The following is a 23,762-nucleotide window of genomic DNA, read 5'->3' as shown; positions in this document are numbered from 1 at the left end:
TTCAGGTGGCTGACTAGTACAATCATATTGGAAATTTAATCTGGTTTATGATACGTTTCCTATTATTCCCTTTTTTTCAGCATTAATTTATAATTGAGCATGACTGGAGGAAATTGCACTTTTCTTTGTGTCAAAGGTACTCAAGTAGGAGGACACCTTTTGTGGAATGTTAAGTGGGATCCTGAGGAAAATTATCTCAAAGGATATATGAGATTATTGCGCAAATATTTTCCAAAGTAATCACTATAGAAATAAGGCTAACATGCCTGATCTCTCTGTTCAGTAAAGGAATACTGAGTATATATACATGGTCCAGGAATACATATATGACATAATCAATTTGACATTTTTATAATTCAGCATTGTTATCGCAAAACAGGTAATACATTACTGGTATATATTATGTAGTGAATATTATAAATAGTTTTACATGTAAAATCTATCAAGGTTTTTTTTTTTGGTAACAAGCTGTGTGGGCAGTTCAAAATCGATATTACAATGTTTATTATGTATACAATGTTAAAGCAGCCAGCAGGGTGTGTGCATGTGTCCACGTGTGTTTAGTTGGAAGCTCTCTGGGAAGAAGGAAGCATTAGTTCATTTGGCAGAAGATGGTTGAGAAGTAAAGGTGTGAATGGTGTGTATTGAGCTATTTAGCCACGTGTGTCACGTTTAACCTGTGTGAATCTGTTGTATAACTTCATTTGGGAAAAACTACAGGTTTACACAAGGTAAGCAAAGATTTCTTTTCTCTGTTCTTTCATTGACTTTCCGCTCACTATTCCTATCAGTATTTTACTGGCATAGTTCTCTTGTACTCAGGATTAATAGTTAACTCATAGTGGTGTCCTGTGACTCACTGTGGAGTCAGTTTGTTTGTATGTTACAGCTGATATTTAAATATTGATTAAAACATTGAATATAGAAACAGATGATTTGACAAGGTAGTTTAATAGTATTTCACTATTTCTAAAATTATCATTTAAGGTTTTCCTCTAAATTTGTCCCAATTTTGACAGGATGCTTGTGTGTGTCTATTTGTACAGAGATATGAAGCTGCAGTTAAAACCTTTGCTACTAGTTGTTGCAGTGGTGGCTATAACATGCATGACCATCATTGCTCTAATTCTTACCCTTATTAATCGCCAGAGCGCAGAACTGTCATACTCAACGCAGGTCATAAAGCTCAAAGCATACTTTTTTACTTTATCATTATATGTGGCTTTAACTGTAATAACAGTCTCTTAGTATTTGAGTATAGAATTAAGTGAATGATTTGCTTTTGTCTGATGTTTTCAGTATGGGATGGTGTTTGATGCAGGTTCCTCACACACAGCGCTCTTCCTGTATCAGTGGCCAGGGAACAAAGAAAATGACACAGGAATTGTCTCCCAGACTCTTACCTGTGATGTAAAAGGTAGAAATTGGTAGAATATTTGTTGAGCAGAAGGATACCATTTTGTCTCTTTTACTGTTTTTGTTGTTTTTACCCATCTGTAGTCATACCAACGCACCAAACATACTGGATGAGTGCAATTCTCTGTTTTTAGGTGATGGTATATCCAGCTATGTGGCAAATCCTTCTGGTGCTGGACAAAGCTTAAGAGAATGCTTAGATATTGCGACGGCAACTGTCCCTGCAAGTCAGTATAGTATAACACCGGTCTACCTGGGAGCAACAGCAGGCATGAGACTTCTTAGGTGAGAGTCTCTTCCTTAATAATACTTTATTAACATTGTCTGCCAGAATGTTTATAAAAAATGTCTGCCACTGTTTGCACTAAAACAGATCACTATACATTTCAACCAAGTGTAGCTCTTAATGCTTATATTTTTTATGTAATTAATCTTCATTTAATTATAAATACAAAATATTATTCTAAAAGATTTGCAAACAGATTCCAGAGTGGAACATTAAACAAAAGCAAATAGAATTTGTTTGTCTTAATGCCATTCTTAATGCCAAATAGAATCCGGTGTTGCTTGTTATATATTTACTGAAGGATGGGCTCTGAGTATTTTTTGGAATTATTATGTACACATTGTTTCATGCCGGTTAATGTTGTTTAAATTTCAAAACATTTCTCAAATTTTGCCATTTACATTTAAATTTGAGGCATTTAGCAGCCATTTAAATACATATTATATCACCAGTCTAAAGGAATAGGAGGTGGTAGCTCAGTGGTTAAGGCATTGGGCTTTGGATCAGAAGATCACAGGTTCAAATCCCACCACCACCAAGCTGCCCCTGCTGGGCCCTTGAGCAAAGCCCTAAAACCCTCCCCTGCTCAGTTGTAAGTCGCTCTGGATAAGGGCGTCTGCCAAATGCCGCAAATGTAATGTAAACAAAACACGGACCGCTTTTATACAATAATAACAACATGTTTTTTTGTTAATTTTTAAGATATATCTGTATATAGTTACATATAGTTCTCTTAAAATAAATTAGACACAAATGCAGTTTGTTAATGTTTTTTTGTAAATAACATGATTTTAATGCTTGTTATTAGACTTGAATAAAGTTGAGTGTCTATCATTCACCAACAAAAAACATAAACAAGCTGCAATTTTTCTTAGTAATTTCCATAGAAAGGTCAAGAAACTGGCTGATTTTAACAGTAAAGTTGTTTCACAGGAATAAATTGGATATCAGTTGTTCCATGTATATAAGAATACTGCAAACATTGATAGTAAAAGAACTACCTGGAATATATTTTTATTCCAGGTATTTTTAGAAAATGTATTTCTTTTCGCTAAAGATGTGATTTTTATGAGATTGATTTTAAAACGAGTAGACTGATTTTGAGCATTTATTTCTAGAAAGATTAAGAAAATGTTTTAGCTTGAATATATATTAGGCAAGGTTAAATAGAATTTCTTTCCAGCTGCTGTAAATGCCTATAAAAAGTGTCATTCTTTGCATAAACATTTTTTTTATGTACTCATTACACCTGACAGTCAGGTGACAGCCATTCTCTGGACATAATATGATCGACATAAACCAAATCTGGGAAAAAGTTTAACCAATGCATTAATAAGAATTTAAAAAACCTTTGGCAACAACATACCACTATGATATGGTATGTTGTTTTCTATAAACCAGTGGTCTTGTATTCATTACCATTGTCAGAGCCATGGTGTTATAAAATAATAATCTGTACCTCCTGACTAGTCAGATTTAGGAATTTAAAGGATAATCACATCAATAGTATTGTTAATGGTGTTGAACCTGTGAGATCTAGGAACAAAATTCAGATCTGTTCTGAGACATTTCAAAGCTTATGTATTACTTTAGGAAATGTTTCACCAAAGAGCAAAGTTAAATATTACAGTTTTCTGGAAAAATCTTTGTCTTTGTAGATTAAAACTGAAAAAAGTAATATAACCTTTATTAGGTTATTGAAAGTCCTATAAAGCAGAGATGCACCATATAACCACATGTATGGGGATCATCAAACTCATATGTAGTTCTTCCTCAAACTCTTTCCTTATAGTTGGAAGCACACAATTGTGTGGGATGCTATTGTATATTGTAGTTCTAAATTTCCATTTGCTGGAATTAAGGAGCCCAAACTTTCCCTTGTCCAAAGTAAGCTTTATAAATACACTATTTGCCAGTGTATAATTGTGAAAAACCTTTAATAACTTGCACATAGCCTTTACCTCAAGCTCATGTTGACCAAGATAAACTGAAGTGCTGACTTTACCCCTAGTCTCCTTTTCCAACATCAGTGGTTAGTCACCACTAATGCTCTTGTGGCTGAATGAACACAAATCCCCACTGTCACACTCAAAGTGTAGTGGAAAGTCTTCCCAGAAGAATGGATGTTCAAAATGAAGACATGGGTGTGATAAATATATAGTGTCAAAATCACACCTAATATCTTTCCTCTATGTTCCACAGTTTACAAAACAAAACTCAGTCGGAAGAAATACTTAAGGAGGTGACCAAAACTATGCAGAGCTATCCCTTCGATTTTCGTGGTGCAAGAATTATCACTGGTATGGAGGAGGGTGCCTATGGCTGGATCACTATCAATTATCTTTTAGAGGGCTTTATTAAGGTAAAAATTATGTATGATAAGCACACAATTTCTATCTTTATTATTGGACAAAGTTTTGATATTTGTATGAATCCACAATTCAAAACAATTTTCTTTTAAAACAGTATGCATTTGATGGTAAATGGATTCACCCTAAAGCTGGGACTATATTAGGAGCTCTGGATTTAGGTGGTGCATCCACACAGATTTCCTTCATACCAAAAGATCCAGTCGAAGACCCACAGGAGGCTTTTGACCTCCAGCTTTATAGCTACAGCTATAAGTTGTACTCACACAGTTACCTGTGCTATGGCAAAGATCAAGCCTTGAGGAAACTCCAGGCATATCTTCAGAATGTGAGTGTTCAGGTTTCTGAGAAACAGTGATAACTAAATTCTACAAAAACAGTACAATAAATTGCTGGTTACTCTCTGTAATTACCTCTAAAGCAATTTTTCTGCCATCATACAATCTTTATAGACACTAATGGTTAGGAAATTAACAAGGCTATAAATACTTCGCCTAATCTAACTTCAGATAGTTTGAAGATTGTAAAATGACATTTAATGCTATTGATACAAAAGTATTTCCTACAATAGTTCTAGTTTGTATGATTAGCATAAGATAAACCTTTAATTAAAAACATTCTTTTTAATATGTGGACAGTTATATAATGAAGTTTTTGTGTGCTATAATATTACACAGTATACTTGGAATTTTCTTTTAAGCATTTTAAGTAACTGATAAATATTAGTTATAATGAGCTAAGATCATCTGTGTCTGTTTATTCCTTTTAGACTTCTAGACCCTCTTCTACTGTCAACAATCCTTGCTACCACAAGGGTTACAATCTGACATTAAAGCTGGGGGACATTTACGACTCTCCTTGTGTGGTCCAGCCAACCCCTTATGACCCCTTAGCGCAGATCACTTTCTTAGGGACTGGTGATTCTGCACTTTGTATGTCACTGATAGAGAAGGTTGTAAATGTGACAAACTGTTCTCTTTACCCAGACTGTGGCTTTAATGGAGTTTACCAACCTCCAGTCAATGGAGAATTTTTTGTGAGTGTTTTCTGTTTGACTTATCATTCAAAATAGCCATTCAAGTGGCAAATTGTATATAAAAAATTCCACCATAGATTTTTATTTTCCCTAAATAAAGACATATGCTTAAACTAATTAGCATAAGTGATTGCATGTATTAGGTTAGAAATAGAGCAGCCATGCCTGACAGCTAATTTGCTGTCAAGATTAAGAGTGCATGCTTAACATATAACAATGATAATAAAAAATAGTTCCATGTCCATTTTCAGGCTTTTTCTGCATACTTTTATACCTTTGACTTCCTTGGTCTTGCACCAAGGGCTTCGTTGTCTCACGTAATTTCCACTATTGACTCTTACTGCAACAAAACCTGGGAGACAGTGAGTAATCATATCTCTCAATATTTTGTGGGTTTACTGATAGCATGGTAGAGTTTGGTAAAGGGCAAATGATGTATAATTATTTTCCCCTATTTCAGCTTGTGGCAGAATATCCAAAAGTGAAAGAGAAGTACCTCAGAGATTACTGCTTTTCAGCTCATTATATCATGGTTATTCTCCTTAAAGGATATAAATTTGAAACAAACTGGGATAAAATCTCTTTTCAAAAACAGGTTTGTAATGCAAAATCACTGTCAAATAATTTAGCTAGTGCAAAAGTGGTGGAATGTGGCAGTTATGATTACAGTATCAGTGCCACTGTATTATTGTATACAAAATATAATTTATTTACATTTCAGATTTTAAACTCAGCATGTAAATAATGTTATGTTTATGTTACAGGTGGCAGACACTGACATAGGTTGGACTCTGGGCTATATGCTGAACCTGACTAATATGATACCCTCTGACCGCCCTCTAGTGGTAACAGGGGTACAGAACAGTCAATGGGCAGCAGAGGTCGTCTTCGTCGTTTTTATACTTTTTCTCAGTTTAATTATTCTTGGCATTCTCTGTGTATGGGGTCCAACCTCATAAAGACACTTGTTGTGTAATGTTCCTCAGGTTAACTTTAGTAAAGCCAGTTCATCTTAATTAAAAGACAGTTTCATACTCAATACGTATTAGCCAATACTTAAATAAAAAAAACAAAAAACTAAAGCACCACAAATGTACACAAAATTTACCATGATTTATTGATATTTTCAGTTATAAGATGACCGTCTGCCCACATTGGGTTCAGGAAGAGAATACAAAACAAACAGTAAAGTAAGTGAAATGGTGAACTGGATCTTCAATTCATTAATCTCCATCATAAACATTTACTTCATGGAACAAATCAAAGCATGAAAACAATGATGAATCAAATAATCCTTGCTCTATAAAAATACAAATACAAATACAGTGAACATTCTTTAATACTCTTTATATTATTACACATTTTGTATAAATATATTTCATAAAGCATATAAACAATGATGTGTATTTGTGTGTGTGTTTGTGTGCGCGTGTGTGTGTGTGTGTGTGCGTGCATGTGTGTGCGTGCATGTGTGTGTGTGTGTGTGTGTGTGTGGGTGTGTGTGCATGCGTGTGTGTGTACAGTGAAGGTTCAACAGCAACCTGACTTCTTATTTTGTGGCTTTTGCTGTAATGTTGTATATTCATCCACTTTCCTCACTCTCTGTTTCACCAGTAACCTAGTGATATTAACACAAGCAACAATAACATTAACACACTCACAAGCAAGAATGAACAAGTTATTGCATAATCAAATGATAAAACTGAGATGATAGACAATTTTTCTTCGCCTTACCACGCTAGAGTCTTCATAGAGTCTAACACATTCTCACCAGTTGCAGCACTGCACTCCATGAAATGAATGTCATACTCCTGTGTTGGTTAAAAAGAAACAGTGTTTTTTTTCCAGAGTAAAATTAATTTTAAACAATCTAAAGCAATAATCAGATATCTGTCAATGTTTACACAGGTGATAAGTGAAAAAAGTCAGTATTTATATCACTGTACTTTTGCTAGATTTTCCCCTTCCTGTAGCTGAACTTTTCGATGAGCACAGTCATTTTTGTTGCCAAGTAACATCAAGATAACCTCGGGTGGAGCCTTTTCCTGTGTAGGTATATTTTGAAAAGCACATCATATTATTTAAATAATTCTAGGGTGTAAGTTTAATTCAATGAATCTCAGAGAAAAAGAAAACATTGATAGGCTTATAATGTTAAATTACATTACCTGTGTTCAACTTTTTCTCTATTTCATTATAATGGATAAACTAACCTGAACCTGTGAGATCCAGGAACGAATTGCATGGAAACTCTGAGATGATGTTATATCATACATTAGCAGAAGTCCTTGGGCCTTGTTAAAGACCTGCTTAGTTATGCTGTGATACCTAAGTATGACAGTTTCATAAATGAATAATAAAAAACAAACACTGGATATTTTTTATATGTATTGCATGCATTGTTTATTTACTGATATCTTACCTCTCTTGACCTGCTGTGTCCCACACATAAAGCTTAACTGTTCTATTACCAAATTGGATAGTCTGGACGAAGGTGTCAACACCTGAGTGCGTAAAGGTATGTGTAGACAGGCACAAATAACACACTTTTGAGACAATTTGGGACTGATTAATAACAGATACAAGGCATTTAAATAAAATAATCAGACTCACCAATAGTAGCACTGTAGTCTGGGATGAATTGCCCATTCTGTAACCTTTTAATGAAGGACGTCTTGCCTACGCTACTATTTCCCACCATCACAATGTTATATACCACTTCTTCAAATTCTGGAACTACACAAGTAATTTAAGCTTGTTACAGGCTATTTAACAACAATTCTTCCCCCAAACTATAGAGCATCAACTACTGTTTAAAAACACCTTAATTTCTGCACTTACGTTGTTCATTCCATTGCTCAAAATAAATTTTTGGTTTTCCTCCAGTGCTTACAGCAAATAGTGATGATCTCTTCATGTCATCCAAAGAAACAAGGCCAGCTTCGGTAGATACATTTGTATCATCCACAGTGGTTGTTGTAACCTCATCGATTCCTGGTCTGGATAAGAAAAACTATGCAGTAAGCATACAGTGAAAATGGAAGAACATGAAAGAACATCAAGGCAGACTCTGGAGTGTGTGCAATTTTGGATCATTTAACAACATTCATAATAGTCATAACAAGCCAGAATAAGGAGCGATTACTTTTATTTTTAACAGGACATGACAACAATGACAACATTCTTCTTCTGGCTGCTCCAGTTAGGGGCTGCAACAGCGAACATCTGTTTGCATATCACCCTGTCCTCTACATCTTCCTCTTTCAAATCAACCACCTGCATGTCTTCCCTCACCACATCTATAATCCTTTTACTTGGCCTTTCTCTTTTCTTTTGTATCTTCAGCATTCTTCTACCAATATACCGCATGTCCCTCCTATGCACATGACCAAACCATCTCAATCTCAACTCCCTCACCTTGTCTCCAAAATTTCCTACATGCGTGGTCCCTCTAATAAACTAATTTCTAATCCTGTCCATCCTCGACACTCCTAATAAAAATCTCAGCATCTTCAACTCTGCTACCTCCAGCTCCACCTCCTGTCTTTTACTCAATGTCACTGTCTCTAAACCATACAACATCACAGGTCTCACCACAGTCCTTCAAACTTTCCCTTTCACTCTTGCAGATACTCCTATCACAAATCACTCCTGTCACTCTTCTCCACCCACTCCACCCTGCCTGCACTCTTTCTTCACTTCTCTAACACACTCTCCATTACTTTGGACTGTTGACCCCAGATACCTGACGTCCTCCACCTTCTCCACCTCTTCTCCCTGCAACCGCACCGCACCACTCCACTGCCCCCCCTCTTATTCACACACATGTACTCTGTCTTACTCCAACTGACTTTCATTCCCCTTCTCTCCAGCACATACCTCCACCGCTCCAGGCTCTTCTCCACCTGCTCCCTACTCTCAACACAAATACCAATATCATCCCCAAACATCATAGTCCAGGGAGACTCCTGTCCGACCTCGTCCGTCAACCTGTCCATTGAGCCAAGGGCTCAGAGCCGATCCTTTTTGCAATCTAACCTCCACCTTGAACCAGTCTGTCGTTCCTACTGCACACTTCACTGCTATTACACTGTCCTCATTCATGTTTTGCACCACCCTCACATACTTTTCTGCCACACCTGACTTCCTCATACAATACCACAACTACTCTCTTGGCACCCTGTCATATGTTTTACCTAGATCCACAAACACACAATGCAACTCCTCCTGGCCATCTCTATACTTCTGTATGAAAATATTCTCAAAGCAAATATTGCCTCCAGAGTGCATTTCCTCAACATGAAACAATACTGTTGCTCACAGATGGTCACCTCTCCTCTCAGCCTAGCTTCTACTACACTATTTTCCCATAACTTCATGGTGTGACTGATCAACTTTAAACAACAACAATAATATTATTATTATTTCTAATAATAATAATAATAATAATAATAATAATAATAATAATAAAAAAACACAAATGCCAGAAAAACTTCATTAATACCTTTTCTCAGAGACTGGCTGAGAGATTGCTGTACTCTCTGGTTCTTTGATCAACTCTGGGTCAGACACCTGTGAAATACAGCCTATTTATTCTATTTGCACAAATAAACATGTGGACAAGAATATACATTAAAAAAAAAGTAAAAAAAAAACCCACACACGTTAATAAAGATATAACATGCATACCATTATTCCATCTTTAGTTGCTTGAACGTCTGTGTTTTTCTGGTTGCTCTCATAATCATCACGTGTAAATGCACCTAGACCACTTCTTCCATTTGTTGTGCGTCTGGACCCAAACTTTCGCCTAACCTCTGGAAGTGGCTGCCCTGAAGCTTGTGTACTACTCTCTTTAATTTGAGAGATAGCTTGGACTTCAGACATAACTTCAACAGATTCTTCTGTGCTTTCTGCCATGACAGTATCCATATCTGTCTTTGCCTCTGTTTTAGGTTCACTATTTTTAACATTATTCTTCTCAAAATTCAAGTTTTCCTGTTCAGACGCTCCGCCCTCATCGGATATTTTTCTGGTATGCTTGTTTTTAGAAATCTTGCGACTTGACCCCATTTTTCTTCTTGCTGGGGAGTTTGGTTCCAAGTGAATTTGAGGGTTTTGAGATGATAGCTGAAGAGACCCCTCAGACATTGGCTCTGATAATTCTGGTATATTAAGGTTTGTTGTAGTTGTAGTTGCAGTATTTAAGGTATTTTTATTTAAGTAAAGCTCAATTTCACTAAGAAGAGAGCCTTCTGACGGATCAGGTTTAAGGTGAATTGGCAGTTCATAATCTTGTATTCTTACCTCTGTACCACACAAGTTTAAATCAGAATTAACCATGTCCTTTATTGCTTCTGATTTTAAGGATTCTCTGTCAATATCGCCAACATTTCTTGGGTCTCTGTCTTCATTTTTTTCCTGTCCTTCTTCACGATTCTTGTAAGTCAACCCAGTTTTTTCTCTTTCAGGTTCTATGACATATATTGCCTGGGAAAGTGTCTGTATGGACTGATGAGCTATTTCTGTGTTTAAATTAAGTGTTCCTTTTTTTGCATTAATTAGCTCTGAGTTTGGAGTAGTTTTTTCTGTTGTTGGTTCCTGAATGCGTTCTTTGTCCCTCATTACTCGAAGACTCTTCCGAGTTGAACCCATCTTCTTTTTTCTCCCAGAGTAACTATCTTTTGTTTGTGCTGTGTTCTGTATTGCCATATTGTCCAACTTTAATTCCTCTATGTGAGCTGCACAAGAGTCTTCATATTGCTCTGGTTCTGTTTCTCTATTTTTTGAACTCTCTTGATGTTCTGCAGCCATTGTTTGGTACTGTTCAGCTAACACTGGCATGTCTAGTCTAGCTTGTGTTTCAGGAATAAATTCCACTGGTTCAACGGAAGGATACGATCGTTGCATGGTGCTTTCACTTTCATTAGACTCCACACCTTGCTCAGCTTTCAAAGATGGTTGAAGAGTATTAAGTAAAAACTCACTCATAGCATTGTTTGGGTCACAAAACAAGTTTGAACTTGCTGCTTGATCCATGATATTTATTTCTTCAGTAATTTCTGGATCATTCCATTCTCCTGTCTCTCTTTCAACATGTTGTTGGTATACTCCATGGAGTCTCCTTGAACCAAATTTCTTCTTTTTCTTACTTTGAGTTTGTGTATAAATTTCTGAATTTCTGTTTTCCACATTCTCTACATTATTCTCATTATCTTCAATGACCTCAGGATGTTGCGGTGCAGGTGATGGATGTTCATTTGTAGATAAACTCAGATCAGTAGTTTGAGAGGATAATTCACACAGTGTATATTGTTGTGAAAATATTGTTGTAATGTCCTCTTTAGTGATGTTTTCTGTATGACTAACATGTATTTCTTTCTTTGAATCATTACTCTCTTCTTCGATAACCCCAGTGCTGCTATCATTTTGATCTGTGTTTTGTTCCTGTGTATTTTCTTGTTCATTGATTGCTTCAGATTTGTTTTTCTGGTCACTACCATGGATTTGGCCTCTAAGACTCCTTCGAGTGGAACCAATCTTCCTTTTTTTCTTAGAGCTGCTAAATTCCAAATGTTTTTCTATCACATCAACTTCAGGTGATTTTGATTCCTGTATCTGAACAAATGGGCTTGTGATTACATTTTGATCTGGTTCTGATTCCCTGCTAGCTGGATTCTCAAGCTGTTCTTCACATTTGTTTTGGTTCTCATCGGATATAACTGCAGTAATATTTTCTTTGGTCATTTGCATGTCAGACATGGCCTGTATTTCAGAAATGAGCTCCACTGGGCCACATGTAGAACTGGCATGTTCATAATCAGGACTCTCGTCACCATGCTTTTTGACTGCAAGGAACACATTTTCTATGAATGTATTATCCTGCATTGGTGAGATGACTGGTTCCAATCCTGGTTCATTTAGAACTATTGACTCTGTCTCCTTCTCTTCATTCACTACAGGTTTTTCCTCATGCTCTATAATATTAGTCTGTTCTCCTGCATTGCATACCTCATCAGAGAGCTCAGTGTGAATCTGTTCACTTTCATCTAATAATGCAGGTGGTGCATCAATCCTTTCTTTCATGATTTCATTTACTGATTTAATTATTTCTTGTTGTTCAGTTGTCACTAGTGAGTCACTGATGTCCAGTGACACTTCACTTACAGGATTCTGTGATTCAGTGAGCATATGTGAAGTTGCATCCTGAGTTATGATTTGATGTTCAATTTCTTCTGTAACTTCTGCATCTTTCAATTCATTTTTTTCTCCTTCAGCATGTAGTTCGTGTCCTCCATGGGGTCTCCTTGTTGACCCAAATTTCTTCTTTTTCTTACTTTGAGTTTGTGTATGGATTTCTGCGTTTCTGTTTTCCACATTCTCTACATTTTTCTCATCATCTCTAATCACCTCAGGATGCTGTGATGCAGGTGATGGATGTTCAATTGTAGATAAACTCAGATCAGTAGTTTGAGAGGATAATTCACACAGTGTATATTGTTGTGAACACACTGCTATTATGTCCTCTTTAGTGATGTTTTCTGTATGACTTACATGTATTTCTTCCTTTGAATCATTACTCTCTTCTTCGATAACACCAGTGCTTCTATCATTTTGATCTGTGTTTTGTTCCTGTGTATTTTCTTGTTCATTGATTGCATCAGATTTGTTTGTCTGGTCACTGCCAGGGATTTGGCCTCTAAGACTCTTTCGAGTGGAACCAATCTTCCTTCTTTTCTTAGAGCTGCTAAATTCCAAATGTTCTTTTATCACATCAACTTGAGGTGAATTTGAATCCTGTATCTGAACAAATGGGCTTGTGATTACATGTTGATCTGGTTCTGATTCCCTGCTAGCTGGATTCTCAAGCTGTTCTTCACATTTGTTTTGGTTCTGATCGGACACAACTGCATCAATATCTTCTGTGGTCAGCTGCATATCAGACATGGCCTGCATTTCAGGAATGAGCTCCACTGGTCCACATGTAGAACTGGCATGTTCATCGTTCTCGTCATTATGATTATTGACTGCAAGGAAAAAATTTTCTATGATTGTGTTATCCTGCATTGGTGAGATGACTGGTGCTATTACTTGCTTATTCAAAATTCTGGACACTGTGTCCTTCTCCACATTCACTACTGTTTTTTCCTCTTGCTCTGTAACATCAGTCAGTTCTCCTGCATCGCTTACCTCATCAGAGAGCTCAATGTGAAACTGTTTACTTTCATCTAATAATGCAGGTGGTGCATCAATCCTTTCTGTCATGATTTCATTTTCTGATTGAATTATTTCTTTTTGTTCAGTTGTCACTAGTGAGTCATTGATGTCTAGTGACACCTCACTCACATTCTGTGATTCAGTGAGCATATGTGAAGTTGCATCCCGAGTTATGATTTGATGTTCAATTTCTTCTGTAACTTCTGCATCTTTCAGTTCTCCTTTCTCTTCTTCAGCATGTGTTTTGTGTTCTCCATGGGGTCTCCTTGTTGACCCAAATTTCTTCTTTTTCTTACTTTGAGTTTGTGTATGCATTTCTGCATTTCTGGTGTCCACATTGTTTACACTATTGCCATTATCTTTCATGACCTCATGATGCTCTGGTGCAGGTGATGGATGTTCAATTGTGAATAAACTCAGATCAGTGGTTTGAGAGGATAATTCACACAGTGTATATTGTTGTGAACATACTGTTGTAATGTCTTCAGTGGTAAAGTTTTCCGTTTGACCAGCAATTATTTCTTCATTTGAGTCCTTAGTGTCTTCTTTGATAACCCCATCAATGGAACTATTTTGGTCTGTGTTATGTTCTTCTATGTTTTCTTTTTCTTCAATTGTTTTATACTTGTTTTTCTGGTCACTACCAGGATTTTGGACTCTAAGGCTTTTTCGAGTGGAACCTATCTTCCTCTTTTTCTCAGAGCTGCTAAATTCCAAATGTTTTTCTATCACATCAACTTCAGGTGATTTCGATTCCTGTATCTTTACCAATGGGTTTGTGATTACATTTTGATCTGGTTCTGATTCCCTGCTAGCTGGATTCTCAAGCTGTTCTTCACATTTGTTTTGGTTCTGATCGGACAAAACTGCATCAATATCTTCTGTGGTCAGCTGCATGTCAGACATGGCCTGTATTTCAGGAATGAGCTCCACTGGTTCACATGTAGAACTGGCATGTTCATGATCAGGACTCTCTTCATTATGCTTATTGACTGCAAGGAACACATTTTCCATGAATGCATCATTCTTTATTGGTGAGATGACAGGTGCCAATTCTTCATCATTTAAAACTAATGACTCTGTGTCCTTCTCCTCATTCACTACAGTTTTTTCATCGTGCTCTGTAATATCAGTCAGTTCTCCTGCATTGCTTACCTCATCAGAGAGCTCAGTGTAAATCTCATCAACTTCATTTAAAAATGCCGGTGGTGCATCGATCCTTTCTGTCATGATTTCGATTTCTGATTGATTTATTTGTTTTTGTTCAGTTGTCATTAGTGAGTCATTGATGTCTAGTGACACTTCACTCACATTCTGTGATTCAGTGATCATATGTGAAGTTGCATCCTGAGTTATGATTTGAGGTTTAATTTCTTCTGTAACTTCTGCATCTTTCCATTCTCCTTTCTCTTCTTCAGCATGTGTTTTGTGTTCTCCATGGGGTCTCCTTGTTGACCCAAATTTCTTCTTTTTCTTAATTTGAGTTTGTGTATGGATTTCTGCATTTCTGGTGTCCACATTGTCTACTCTATTGCCATTTTCTTCCATGATCTTATGATGCTCTGGTGCAGGTGATGGATGTTCAATAGTGAATAAACTCAGATTAGTGGTTTGAGAGGATAATTTACACAGTGTATATTGTTGTGAACATACTGTTGTAATGTCCTCAGTGGTAAAGTTTTCCGTTTGACCAGCAATTATTTCTTTATTTGAGTCCCTAGTGTCTTCTTTGATAACCCCATCATTGGAACTATTTTGGTCTTTGTTTTGTTCCCCTTTGTTTTCTTTTTCTTCAATTGTTTTATACTTGTTTTTCTGGTCACTACCAGGATTTTGGAATCTAAGGCTTTTTCGAGTGAAACCAATCTTCCTCTTTTTCTCAGAGCTGCTAAATTCCAAATGTTCTTCTATCACATCAACTTCACGTGATTTTGATTCCTGTATCTTTACCAATGTGTTTGTGATTACATTTTGATCTGGTTGTGATTCCCTGCTAGTTGGATTCTCAAGCTGTTCTTTACATTTGTTTTGGTTTTGATTGGACACAACTGCATCAATATCTTCTGTGGTCAGCTGCATGTCAGACATGGCCTGTATTTCAGGAATGAGCTCCACTGGTTCACATGTAGAACTGGCATGTTCATGATCAGGACTCTCTTCATTATGCTTATTGACTGCAAGGAACACATTTTCCATGGATGCATCATTCTTTATTGGTGAGATGACTGGTGCCATTTCTTGATCATTTAAAACTATGGACTCTGTGTCCTTCTCCTCGTTCACTACCGGTTTTTCATCGTGCTCTGTAACATCAGTCAGTTCTCCTGCATTGCTTACCTCATCAGAGAGCTCAGTGTGAATCTGATCAACTTCATTTAATAATGCAGGTGGTGCATCGATCCTTTCTGTCATGATTTCGATTTCTGATGGAATTATTTCCTTTTGTTCAGTTGTCACTAGTGAGTCACTGATGTCTAGTGACACTTCACTCACAGGATTCTGTGATTCAGTGAGCATATGTAAAGTTGCATCCTGAGTTATGATTTGATGTTCAATTTCTTCGGTATCTTCTGCATCTTTTAGTTCTCTTTTCTTTTCTTCAGCATGTGGTTCGTGTCCTCCATGGGGTCTCCTTGTTGACCCAAATTTCTTCTTTTTCTTAATTTGAGTTTGTGTATGCATTTCTGCATTTCTGGTGTCCACATTGTTTACACTATTGCCATTATCTTTCATGACCTCATGATGCTCTGGTGCAGGTGATGGATGTTCAATTGTGAATAAACTCAGATCAGTGGTTTGAGAGGATAATTCACACAGTGTATATTGTTGTGAACATACTGTTGTAATGTCTTCAGTGGTAAAGTTTTCCGTTTGACCAGCAATTATTTCTTCATTTGAGTCCTTAGTGTCTTCTTTGATAACCCCATCAATGGAACTATTTTGGTCTGTGTTATGTTCTTCTATGTTTTCTTTTTTTTCAATTGTTTTATACTTGTTTTTCTGGTCACTACCAGGATTTTGGACTCTAAGGCTTTTTCGAGTGGAACCTATCTTCCTCTTTTTCTCAGAGCTGCTAAATTCCAAATGTTTTTCAATCACATCAACTTCACGTGATTTTGATTCCTGTATCTTTACCAATGGGTTTGTGATTACATTTTGATCTGGTTCTGATTCCCTGCTAGCTGGATTCTCAAGCTGTTCTTCACATTTGTTTTGGTTCTGATCGGACAAAACTGCATCAATATCTTCTGTGGTCAGCTGCATGTCAGACATGGCCTGTATTTCAGAAATGAGCTCTACTGGTTCACATGTAGAACTGGCATGTTCATGATCAGGACTCTCTTCATTATGCTTATTGACTGCAAGGAACACATTTTCCATGAATGCATCATTCTTTATTGGTGAGATGACAGGTGCCAATTCTTCATAATTTAAAACTAATGACTCTGTGTCCTTCTCCTCATTCACTACAGTTTTTTCATCGTGCTCTGTAATATCAGTCAGTTCTCCTGCATTGCTTACCTCATCAGAGAGCTCAGTGTAAATCTCATCAACTTCATTTAAAAATGCCGGTGGTGCATCGATCCTTTCTGTCATGATTTCGATTTCTGATTGATTTATTTGTTTTTGTTCAGTTGTCATTAGTGAGTCATTGATGTCTAGTGACACTTCACTCACATTCTGTGATTCAGTGATCATATGTGAAGTTGCATCCTGAGTTATGATTTGAGGTTTAATTTCTTCTGTAACTTCTGCATCTTTCCATTCTCCTTTCTCTTCTTCAGCATGTGTTTTGTGTTCTCCATGGGGTCTCCTTGTTGACCCAAATTTCTTCTTTTTCTTAATTTGAGTTTGTGTATGGATTTCTGCATTTCTGGTGTCCACATTGTCTACTCTATTGCCATTTTCTTCCATGATCTTATGATGCTCTGGTGCAGGTGATGGATGTTCAATTGTGAATAAACTCAGATCAGTGGTTTGAGAGGATAATTTACACAGTGTATATTGTTGTGAACATACTGTTGTAATGTCCTCAGTGGTAAAATTTTCCGTTTGACCAGCAATTATTTCTTCATTTGAGTCCCTAGTGTCTTCTTTGATAACCCCATCATTGGAACTATTTTGGTCTTTGTTTTGTTCCCCTTTGTTTTCTTTTTCTTCAATTGTTTTATACTTGTTTTTTTGGTCACTACCAGGATTTTGGAATCTAAGGCTTTTTCGAGTGAAACCAATCTTCCTCTTTTTCTCAGAGCTGCTAAATTCCAAATGTTCTTCTATCACATCAACTTCACGTGATTTTGATTCCTGTATCTTTACCAATGTGTTTGTGATTACATTTTGATCTGGTTGTGATTCCCTGCTAGTTGGATTCTCAAGCTGTTCTTTACATTTGTTTTGGTTTTGATTGGACACAACTGCATCAATATCTTCTGTGGTCAGCTGCATGTCAGACATGGCCTGTATTTCAGGAATGAGCTCCACTGGTTCACATGTAGAACTGGCATGTTCATGATCAGGACTCTCTTCATTATGCTTATTGACTGCAAGGAACACATTTTCCATGGATGCATCATTCTTTATTGGTGAGATGACTGGTGCCATTTCTTGATCATTTAAAACTATGGACTCTGTGTCCTTCTCCTCGTTCACTACCGGTTTTTCATCGTGCTCTGTAACATCAGTCAGTTCTCCTGCATTGCTTACCTCATCAGAGAGCTCAGTGTGAATCTGATCAACTTCATTTAATAATGCAGGTGGTGTATCGATCCTTTCTGTCATGATTTCGATTTCTGATGGAATTATTTCCTTTTGTTCAGTTGTCACTAGTGAGTCACTGATGTCTAGTGACACTTCACTCACAGGATTCTGTGATTCAGTGAGCATATGTGAAGTTGCATCCTGAGTTATGATTTGATGTTCAATTTCTTCGGTATCTTCTGCATCTTTTAGTTCTCTTTTCTTTTCTTCAGCATGTGGTTCGTGTCCTCCATGGGGTCTCCTTGTTGACCCAAATTTCTTCTTTTTCTTAATTTGAGTTTGTGTATGGATTTCTGCATTTCTGGTGTCCACATTGTCTACACTATTGCCATTATCTTTCATGACCTCATGATGCTCTGGTGCAGGTGATGGATGTTTACTTGTGGATAAACTCAGATCAGTAGTTTGAGAGGATAATTCACACAGTGTATATTGTTGTGAACATACTGCTATTGTGTCCTCTTTGGTAAAGTTTTCTGTATGACCAGCATTTATTTCATCCTTTGGATCATTTCTTTCTTCCTCAATAACCATGGTGATTTCTTCCTGTGTGTTTTCTTTTCTTTCGAATGCTTCAAATTTGTTTGAAAAATTGCTAAATTCCAAATGTTCTTTTATCACATCAACCTGCAGTGATTTTGATTCCTTTATCTGAACAAACTGGTTTATGTTTTCACATTGCTCTGTTTCTTTTCCCCCCTCATTTACATTTTGTGGATGTTCTTTACATTTGTTTTGGTTCTGATCAAATTCAACTTCATGAACATTTTCTGTGTGTATCTCCATATCTGTCACCACCTGTGTCTCTGAAATGAGCTCCACTGCACCACATGTAGAACTGGCATGTTTATCAGGACTCTTTTCACAATGCTTTTTTACTACTAGGCATGCATTATCTTTGAAAGCATTATCGTGTATTGGTGTGATGACTGATGTAATTTCTTGTTCATTTAAAAGCATGGACTCTGCATCCTTTTCCTCATTCACTATTGGTTTTTGCTGTTTCTCTATTATATCACTCAATCCTCTTGCATTGCTTACTTTTTCTTCATCTTTTAATTCTCTCTTTGCTCCCTTGCGTGTTGATCCCATTTTTTTTCTGCCTCTCTTTGTGCTAATCAACACATGATCTTCCTCGAGAATAGGAGTGGTAGTGGTAGTTTGTATGTTGTTTGCTTCTGGCAGTTGAGCTGCTTTACCTGTATCCAGAGCAGAAGTTTTGGAGTTAACATGCTCAGTAGATTCTGATGATTTGGACTCTTCAAATTTCAAATCTATATGAGTATGTTGATGAGGTTTTTCTATTGACATGCATTGACCATCTTTGTCTCCGTCACATATTGCTTCTTGATTTTGTAATATACTTTCAGCCCTTTCTGTTCTGCTTAGCATTTTAAAGTCCTCCCTGTCAACCAGATGTTCATTATCATCTGACAACATGATATGTGTGGTATAAACCCCTCTGCAAATATTTTTTACCATTACTGTTTCCTCATCCTGTCTGTCAAGTACACCACATTCTTGATTTGTGCTGACAAGTCCTGTTGAGATGTGCTTAGGTGCTTCATAATGTTCTTGTGAAGAATTTGTGTTCTTATTTTCAACCACAGCATTAGTAACATTTTCATCTTTTTCCATTACATTTTTATTTATTTGGTCAGGTTCCTTGATATTCAGGGACACTGAGGACGGAGGATGATATGATGTTTCAGGATTAAAGCCAAATGTTACATTCTCTGAGACACATGTCATTTCTTCTATGCTCTGTACCTGCATGGTTTCTTTCTGGTCACCTTCTGGGATAAGTAAACCAAGATGTCTGTGAGTTAAATCTATGTTGTTTTTCTCAGAGTGGCAAAAGCTCACATTTTCTGCTACTGCATCATCCTGGCCCAATCTTGATTCATGTACAATTGGAAATGTGCTTTTAAATTGCTCTGCTTCAGATTCTCTGTTTGTGGGATTTACTATACATTCTTCAGACACGTTTTGAGTCTGATCAGGTACAGCTATGGAATTATAGACCTGCATGTCTAATTTAAATTGTGTTTTAGGATTGAGCTCCATTGGGTTGCTTGCAGGGTGAATATGAACTGGACTGGTGCTCTCTTTATCAGGACTCTTATTACCAAATTCTTCAAGTACCATGGATGCCTTATCTGCAGAAGCATAATCTTGTGTATTTGTGATGACTGATTTCAGTTCATGCTCGATCATAAATGTGGACACACCATCCTTTTCATCATCCACTCTTATAAAGCCCTCCTTTGTAAAAGTTACTGTAGAACCAGAATTATTTTCTTCCTTTATGTCATCATTGTTGTCTTCAACAACAACCTCAGTTTCTAGGGCTAAAAACTCAGATCTATCTTTGATGACATTTTCAAGCATCTCATCAGAACAAAATTTCTTTGACTGAAGTTCTAGCTCACTTGGAATTTCCCCTGGATTGTTATGTGGAAGGTTGCATGCCTGGCTGCTGGTTTCTGTTTCCCCATACTGTGTTTCACCAGATTCAAGGACACAATGTAACATATTAGTTGAACTTACTTCAGAAAATAACAACTGATTAGAATCTGTATATTGCCTGTCATCATTCTCAACCCCTTTCTCTGTCCCTAGTGCTTCTTTATCATAATGCCCTTTAGCTATGTCCTCATCTGCACTGTTTTCCCCTATCCAACACCTGACCTCAGAAAGATCATATTGTTTTTCTTTGTAACTTTTCATTTTACTGTCAGGCTGGAATCTGAATTCAGAAGAATGCAATTGTTCTAACCCTTCTTCTTGATCTTTCAGTTTAATTGGTAAAATGGTGCTTCTATCTTGCTCCATTACTTGGTTTAGGTTTGTTACAACCACCCATTCACCTGAATTAATGTCTGTTCTATCCACAGCCACACTTACCTCCTTGTTCTCCTCCATGTCCTCTCTGAGTTCTGTACTTTTAAACTTGCCAATGCTTTCCGTAATAAGCTTTAAAGTGTCATCCATATGCTCGAAGTCAACTACATTTTCATCTTCTTTGCTTGCTTTGTCATCTTGAGTCCCGTGCTCATGTTCCTTTATCACAGAGGCTGATTGTAATTCAGGAACTTCATTTTGTCCTATGTCTTCAGCACTGCAATTGTTTGGTATGTCTACATCTTCTCTTTCTTGTTTATCTTCTTGTTTTTCTATAATAATAAAATCTAAACTGGATTGATCTTCTATTGTTTTGAGCACAGTGTGTTCTGTCATAGATGTCTGGACATCCAGGCTCTCTTCTCTGTTTTCATTAAGAAGTGTGTAACTTATGTTTATCATGCTTGTCTGGTCTGTGGTGTTTGGTAAGGAGACTACAGGCTCACTGAAAGTGTCCATTTGATGACATATCTGCAAAGATTCGTCTGATTCCTGTAGTGGCACATTACATTCGGCTGGTGGGACAATACTGAAATCAAGTGAAGTATGTAATAAATCTTGACCGAACTCTGTCTTTAGAGATTGGTTAAGTTGAGATAAAGAGTTGTCCATAGGTTTGTTTTGGATAACTTTTTCTAAATTTTGGTGTTCTTCTTCACTTAGCATGATGGCCAAATGCTTCTCTTGTAGGATGGAGCTTTCATTTTTACCTGCACAGTCTAAAATACATTTTTGGTCATCTTTTCCCCCTTCCTCATTTATGGATGATTCAGGGGTCAATCCCTGTTCATCACTAACACCTTCACTTATCTGTACCATGTGCTCTGGTTCATCTTCATGAATTCCTTCAAATTTATTGTTTCTGGGCTTGCGAGTTGATCCCATTCTTCTTTTCTTACTTGTTACTTCAGCTTGTGCCAGTGGATCCTGTGACTGTGGGTGAAGAGATTGTTCAATGTCTGAAGTGTTTGGGTTGGTGCAAGCTACAACTGGTTGATCAGAATGAAGTACTGAAGACTCATTAGATGCTTGGCTTTCAGGAACCGAGTGACTTTGCTCACTGCCATGGTCTTCATTTTCAGGGTCTGGAAATCCATCATTTTCTTTTTCTTCAGTATCTCTGTTGCGATTTTTGTAACGCCGAGAAGAGGCAAGCTTCTGGTTCTTTTTAGGATTTCTGCCTGACATGATTCTTCACACTTTGTGCTGCAATCACATAAACATAAGTGTGCCTACTCAGTGGTGTTTTCTATGATGCATTATAAGACTTGGGCTCAATGGAAACACATGAATGGTAACGGTTAAGATTATGACTCATTCTTCTAATGTATGCAAAGCAATAGAAATATACGATGTGTGTAGGTGGAGTTGGGTGGTGTGGAGAAACCCCAAAAAAGAGGTTCACATTTAATCAGAAGCATTAACTTGAAACTATACAGTCATAAACACTGTAGAAGTAATGTCTGAAAGGTTTAGGAAAATGTTTATTTAAGCTATTTAATAACAATTGCATCATGTGGATTATATTTATCAACCAGGCATTTAAATGTTAAATTAATTGATATTAGCATTGCTAAATAAAGGAACAAGACTATTGCAACTATTGTATATTTATGGCATTGAATCCATATTTTTATGACATACTAAGGTAAATATATTTATTCCATTTAAAGCAATTTGACATACAATCAATAAATAGGACCTTTTGTAATGTTAATACAAAGTTTACAGCAAAGCAGACAAATCATCTACTGTAGGAAAAAGTTAATTCCTGACATCCAATACATCAACATAAATGTTCAAAAAACCTGTTATTACAACCATATATAAAATTCCATTTAAAAAATCTCATAGCATTTAATGTTATTTTTGTAGTTGTTTTTCTGTATGTTTTAGAATGTAAGATGTAACATACGCTAGTACTTACAGTTACAGTAATTAGTCTACTGATTCCTATAAAACTACTATAATGTTCAATCAGCGAACATATATTCTAGAATGTTCTTCAAGTAAAGCAATTTGTAACCTACCCCAGAGATGACTCTGACAGATGTTTATCGCGAAACTGTTCACTTCTACATGTGGAAGTGCAGAGTAAAGATGGTAGTTGTTAAAGGCTGTTGTGGTGCTGCATCTACTAATTATTGCCCAACATGTAGCTTCCTCCTTTGCTGCTAACATGGTTTTCAACTTCCTGTGCTGTTGACACTTTGTGCTATGAGTAAACCATGACGTTCTTTCAGATGCACGAGAAGTGCTGGCCAGTTTTCATGTGTGAAATGTCTAAGGCGTTTAGCTTTAACACTAGTGTTTCACAGTTTCATTTCTGAACAGTTTTAGAACATCTTTTTTGTTTGCTGTTTATTTTGTTGTGTGACTACTTTTATAACAAAAATTACACTACTGTGCTCCAGTTATACAACATTCTTCACACAACATTATCAGCTAAAATGTAAACACTTAGATCTTTGTTTTACATTCAAACTCATATGGTTAAATAATTGTGCACAAAGATTAGCTAATATTTTATAAAATATCCTTTAACCTTGATCATTATTTCGAAATTATGCCTGCTACATAATACATACTAATGTCAATGTTTGACTTAACCTCAGTTCCCTTCAAATATTGTCTTGAACTTGTCTTTGACTTGACAGTAGCAGTCTACAGTCCTGCGTACAGTAGAACAGTAAAATGCTAAATGGATTATTACCGTCACCTAGCTGCAACAGTTTAATGGCTTTATTGTAGATGATGCAGTTTACATGCTGATTAG

The 23,762-nt window shown here is 36.7% G+C and overlaps 2 protein-coding genes across 9 annotated transcripts; one reads left to right on the top strand and one right to left on the bottom strand.

Annotated features, from left to right (window-relative positions):
• The first annotated feature begins 559 nt into the window (after positions 1-559).
• Positions 560-6,507, top strand: entpd8 (ectonucleoside triphosphate diphosphohydrolase 8). Its single transcript, XM_083521092.1, has 11 exons — positions 560-731; positions 1,047-1,176; positions 1,300-1,417; positions 1,551-1,701; positions 3,905-4,064; positions 4,169-4,399; positions 4,841-5,107; positions 5,359-5,469; positions 5,568-5,702; positions 5,872-6,093; positions 6,135-6,507. Exons 2-10 carry the CDS (start codon positions 1,051-1,053, stop codon positions 6,064-6,066), a joined length of 1,494 nt encoding a protein of 497 aa, XP_083377218.1. The 5' UTR covers positions 560-731; positions 1,047-1,050; the 3' UTR covers positions 6,067-6,093; positions 6,135-6,507.
• rab44 (RAB44, member RAS oncogene family) lies at positions 6,202-23,174 on the bottom strand. 8 transcript variants are annotated; one of them, XM_083570446.1, is made up of 12 exons: positions 23,017-23,174; positions 20,990-22,192; positions 9,988-20,581; positions 9,797-9,948; positions 9,612-9,679; positions 7,949-8,106; positions 7,721-7,843; positions 7,530-7,611; positions 7,321-7,435; positions 7,054-7,152; positions 6,842-6,918; positions 6,202-6,725 (listed from the first exon to the last, which is right to left on the bottom strand). In XM_083570446.1, exons 2-12 carry the CDS (start codon positions 22,172-22,174, stop codon positions 6,638-6,640), a joined length of 12,741 nt encoding a protein of 4,246 aa, XP_083426572.1. In that variant the 5' UTR covers positions 22,175-22,192; positions 23,017-23,174; the 3' UTR covers positions 6,202-6,637. The 8 variants fall into 8 exon arrangements, with proteins under 8 accessions (XP_083426572.1, XP_083426571.1, XP_083426573.1 ...); XM_083570445.1 differs by having other exon boundaries at positions 9,797-9,953; positions 9,993-20,581; XM_083570447.1 differs by having other exon boundaries at positions 9,797-14,263; positions 14,465-20,581.
• Between the last annotated feature and the right edge of the window lie 588 nt (positions 23,175-23,762).

This window comes from Silurus aristotelis (genome assembly GCF_946808225.1).
Source record: "Silurus aristotelis genome assembly, chromosome: 2".
In the NCBI taxonomy this organism is placed as follows: domain Eukaryota; kingdom Metazoa; phylum Chordata; class Actinopteri; order Siluriformes; family Siluridae; genus Silurus; species Silurus aristotelis.
The sequence above is the reverse complement of the archived record's forward strand: the minus strand, read 5'-3'. Positions and strand labels throughout refer to the sequence as shown.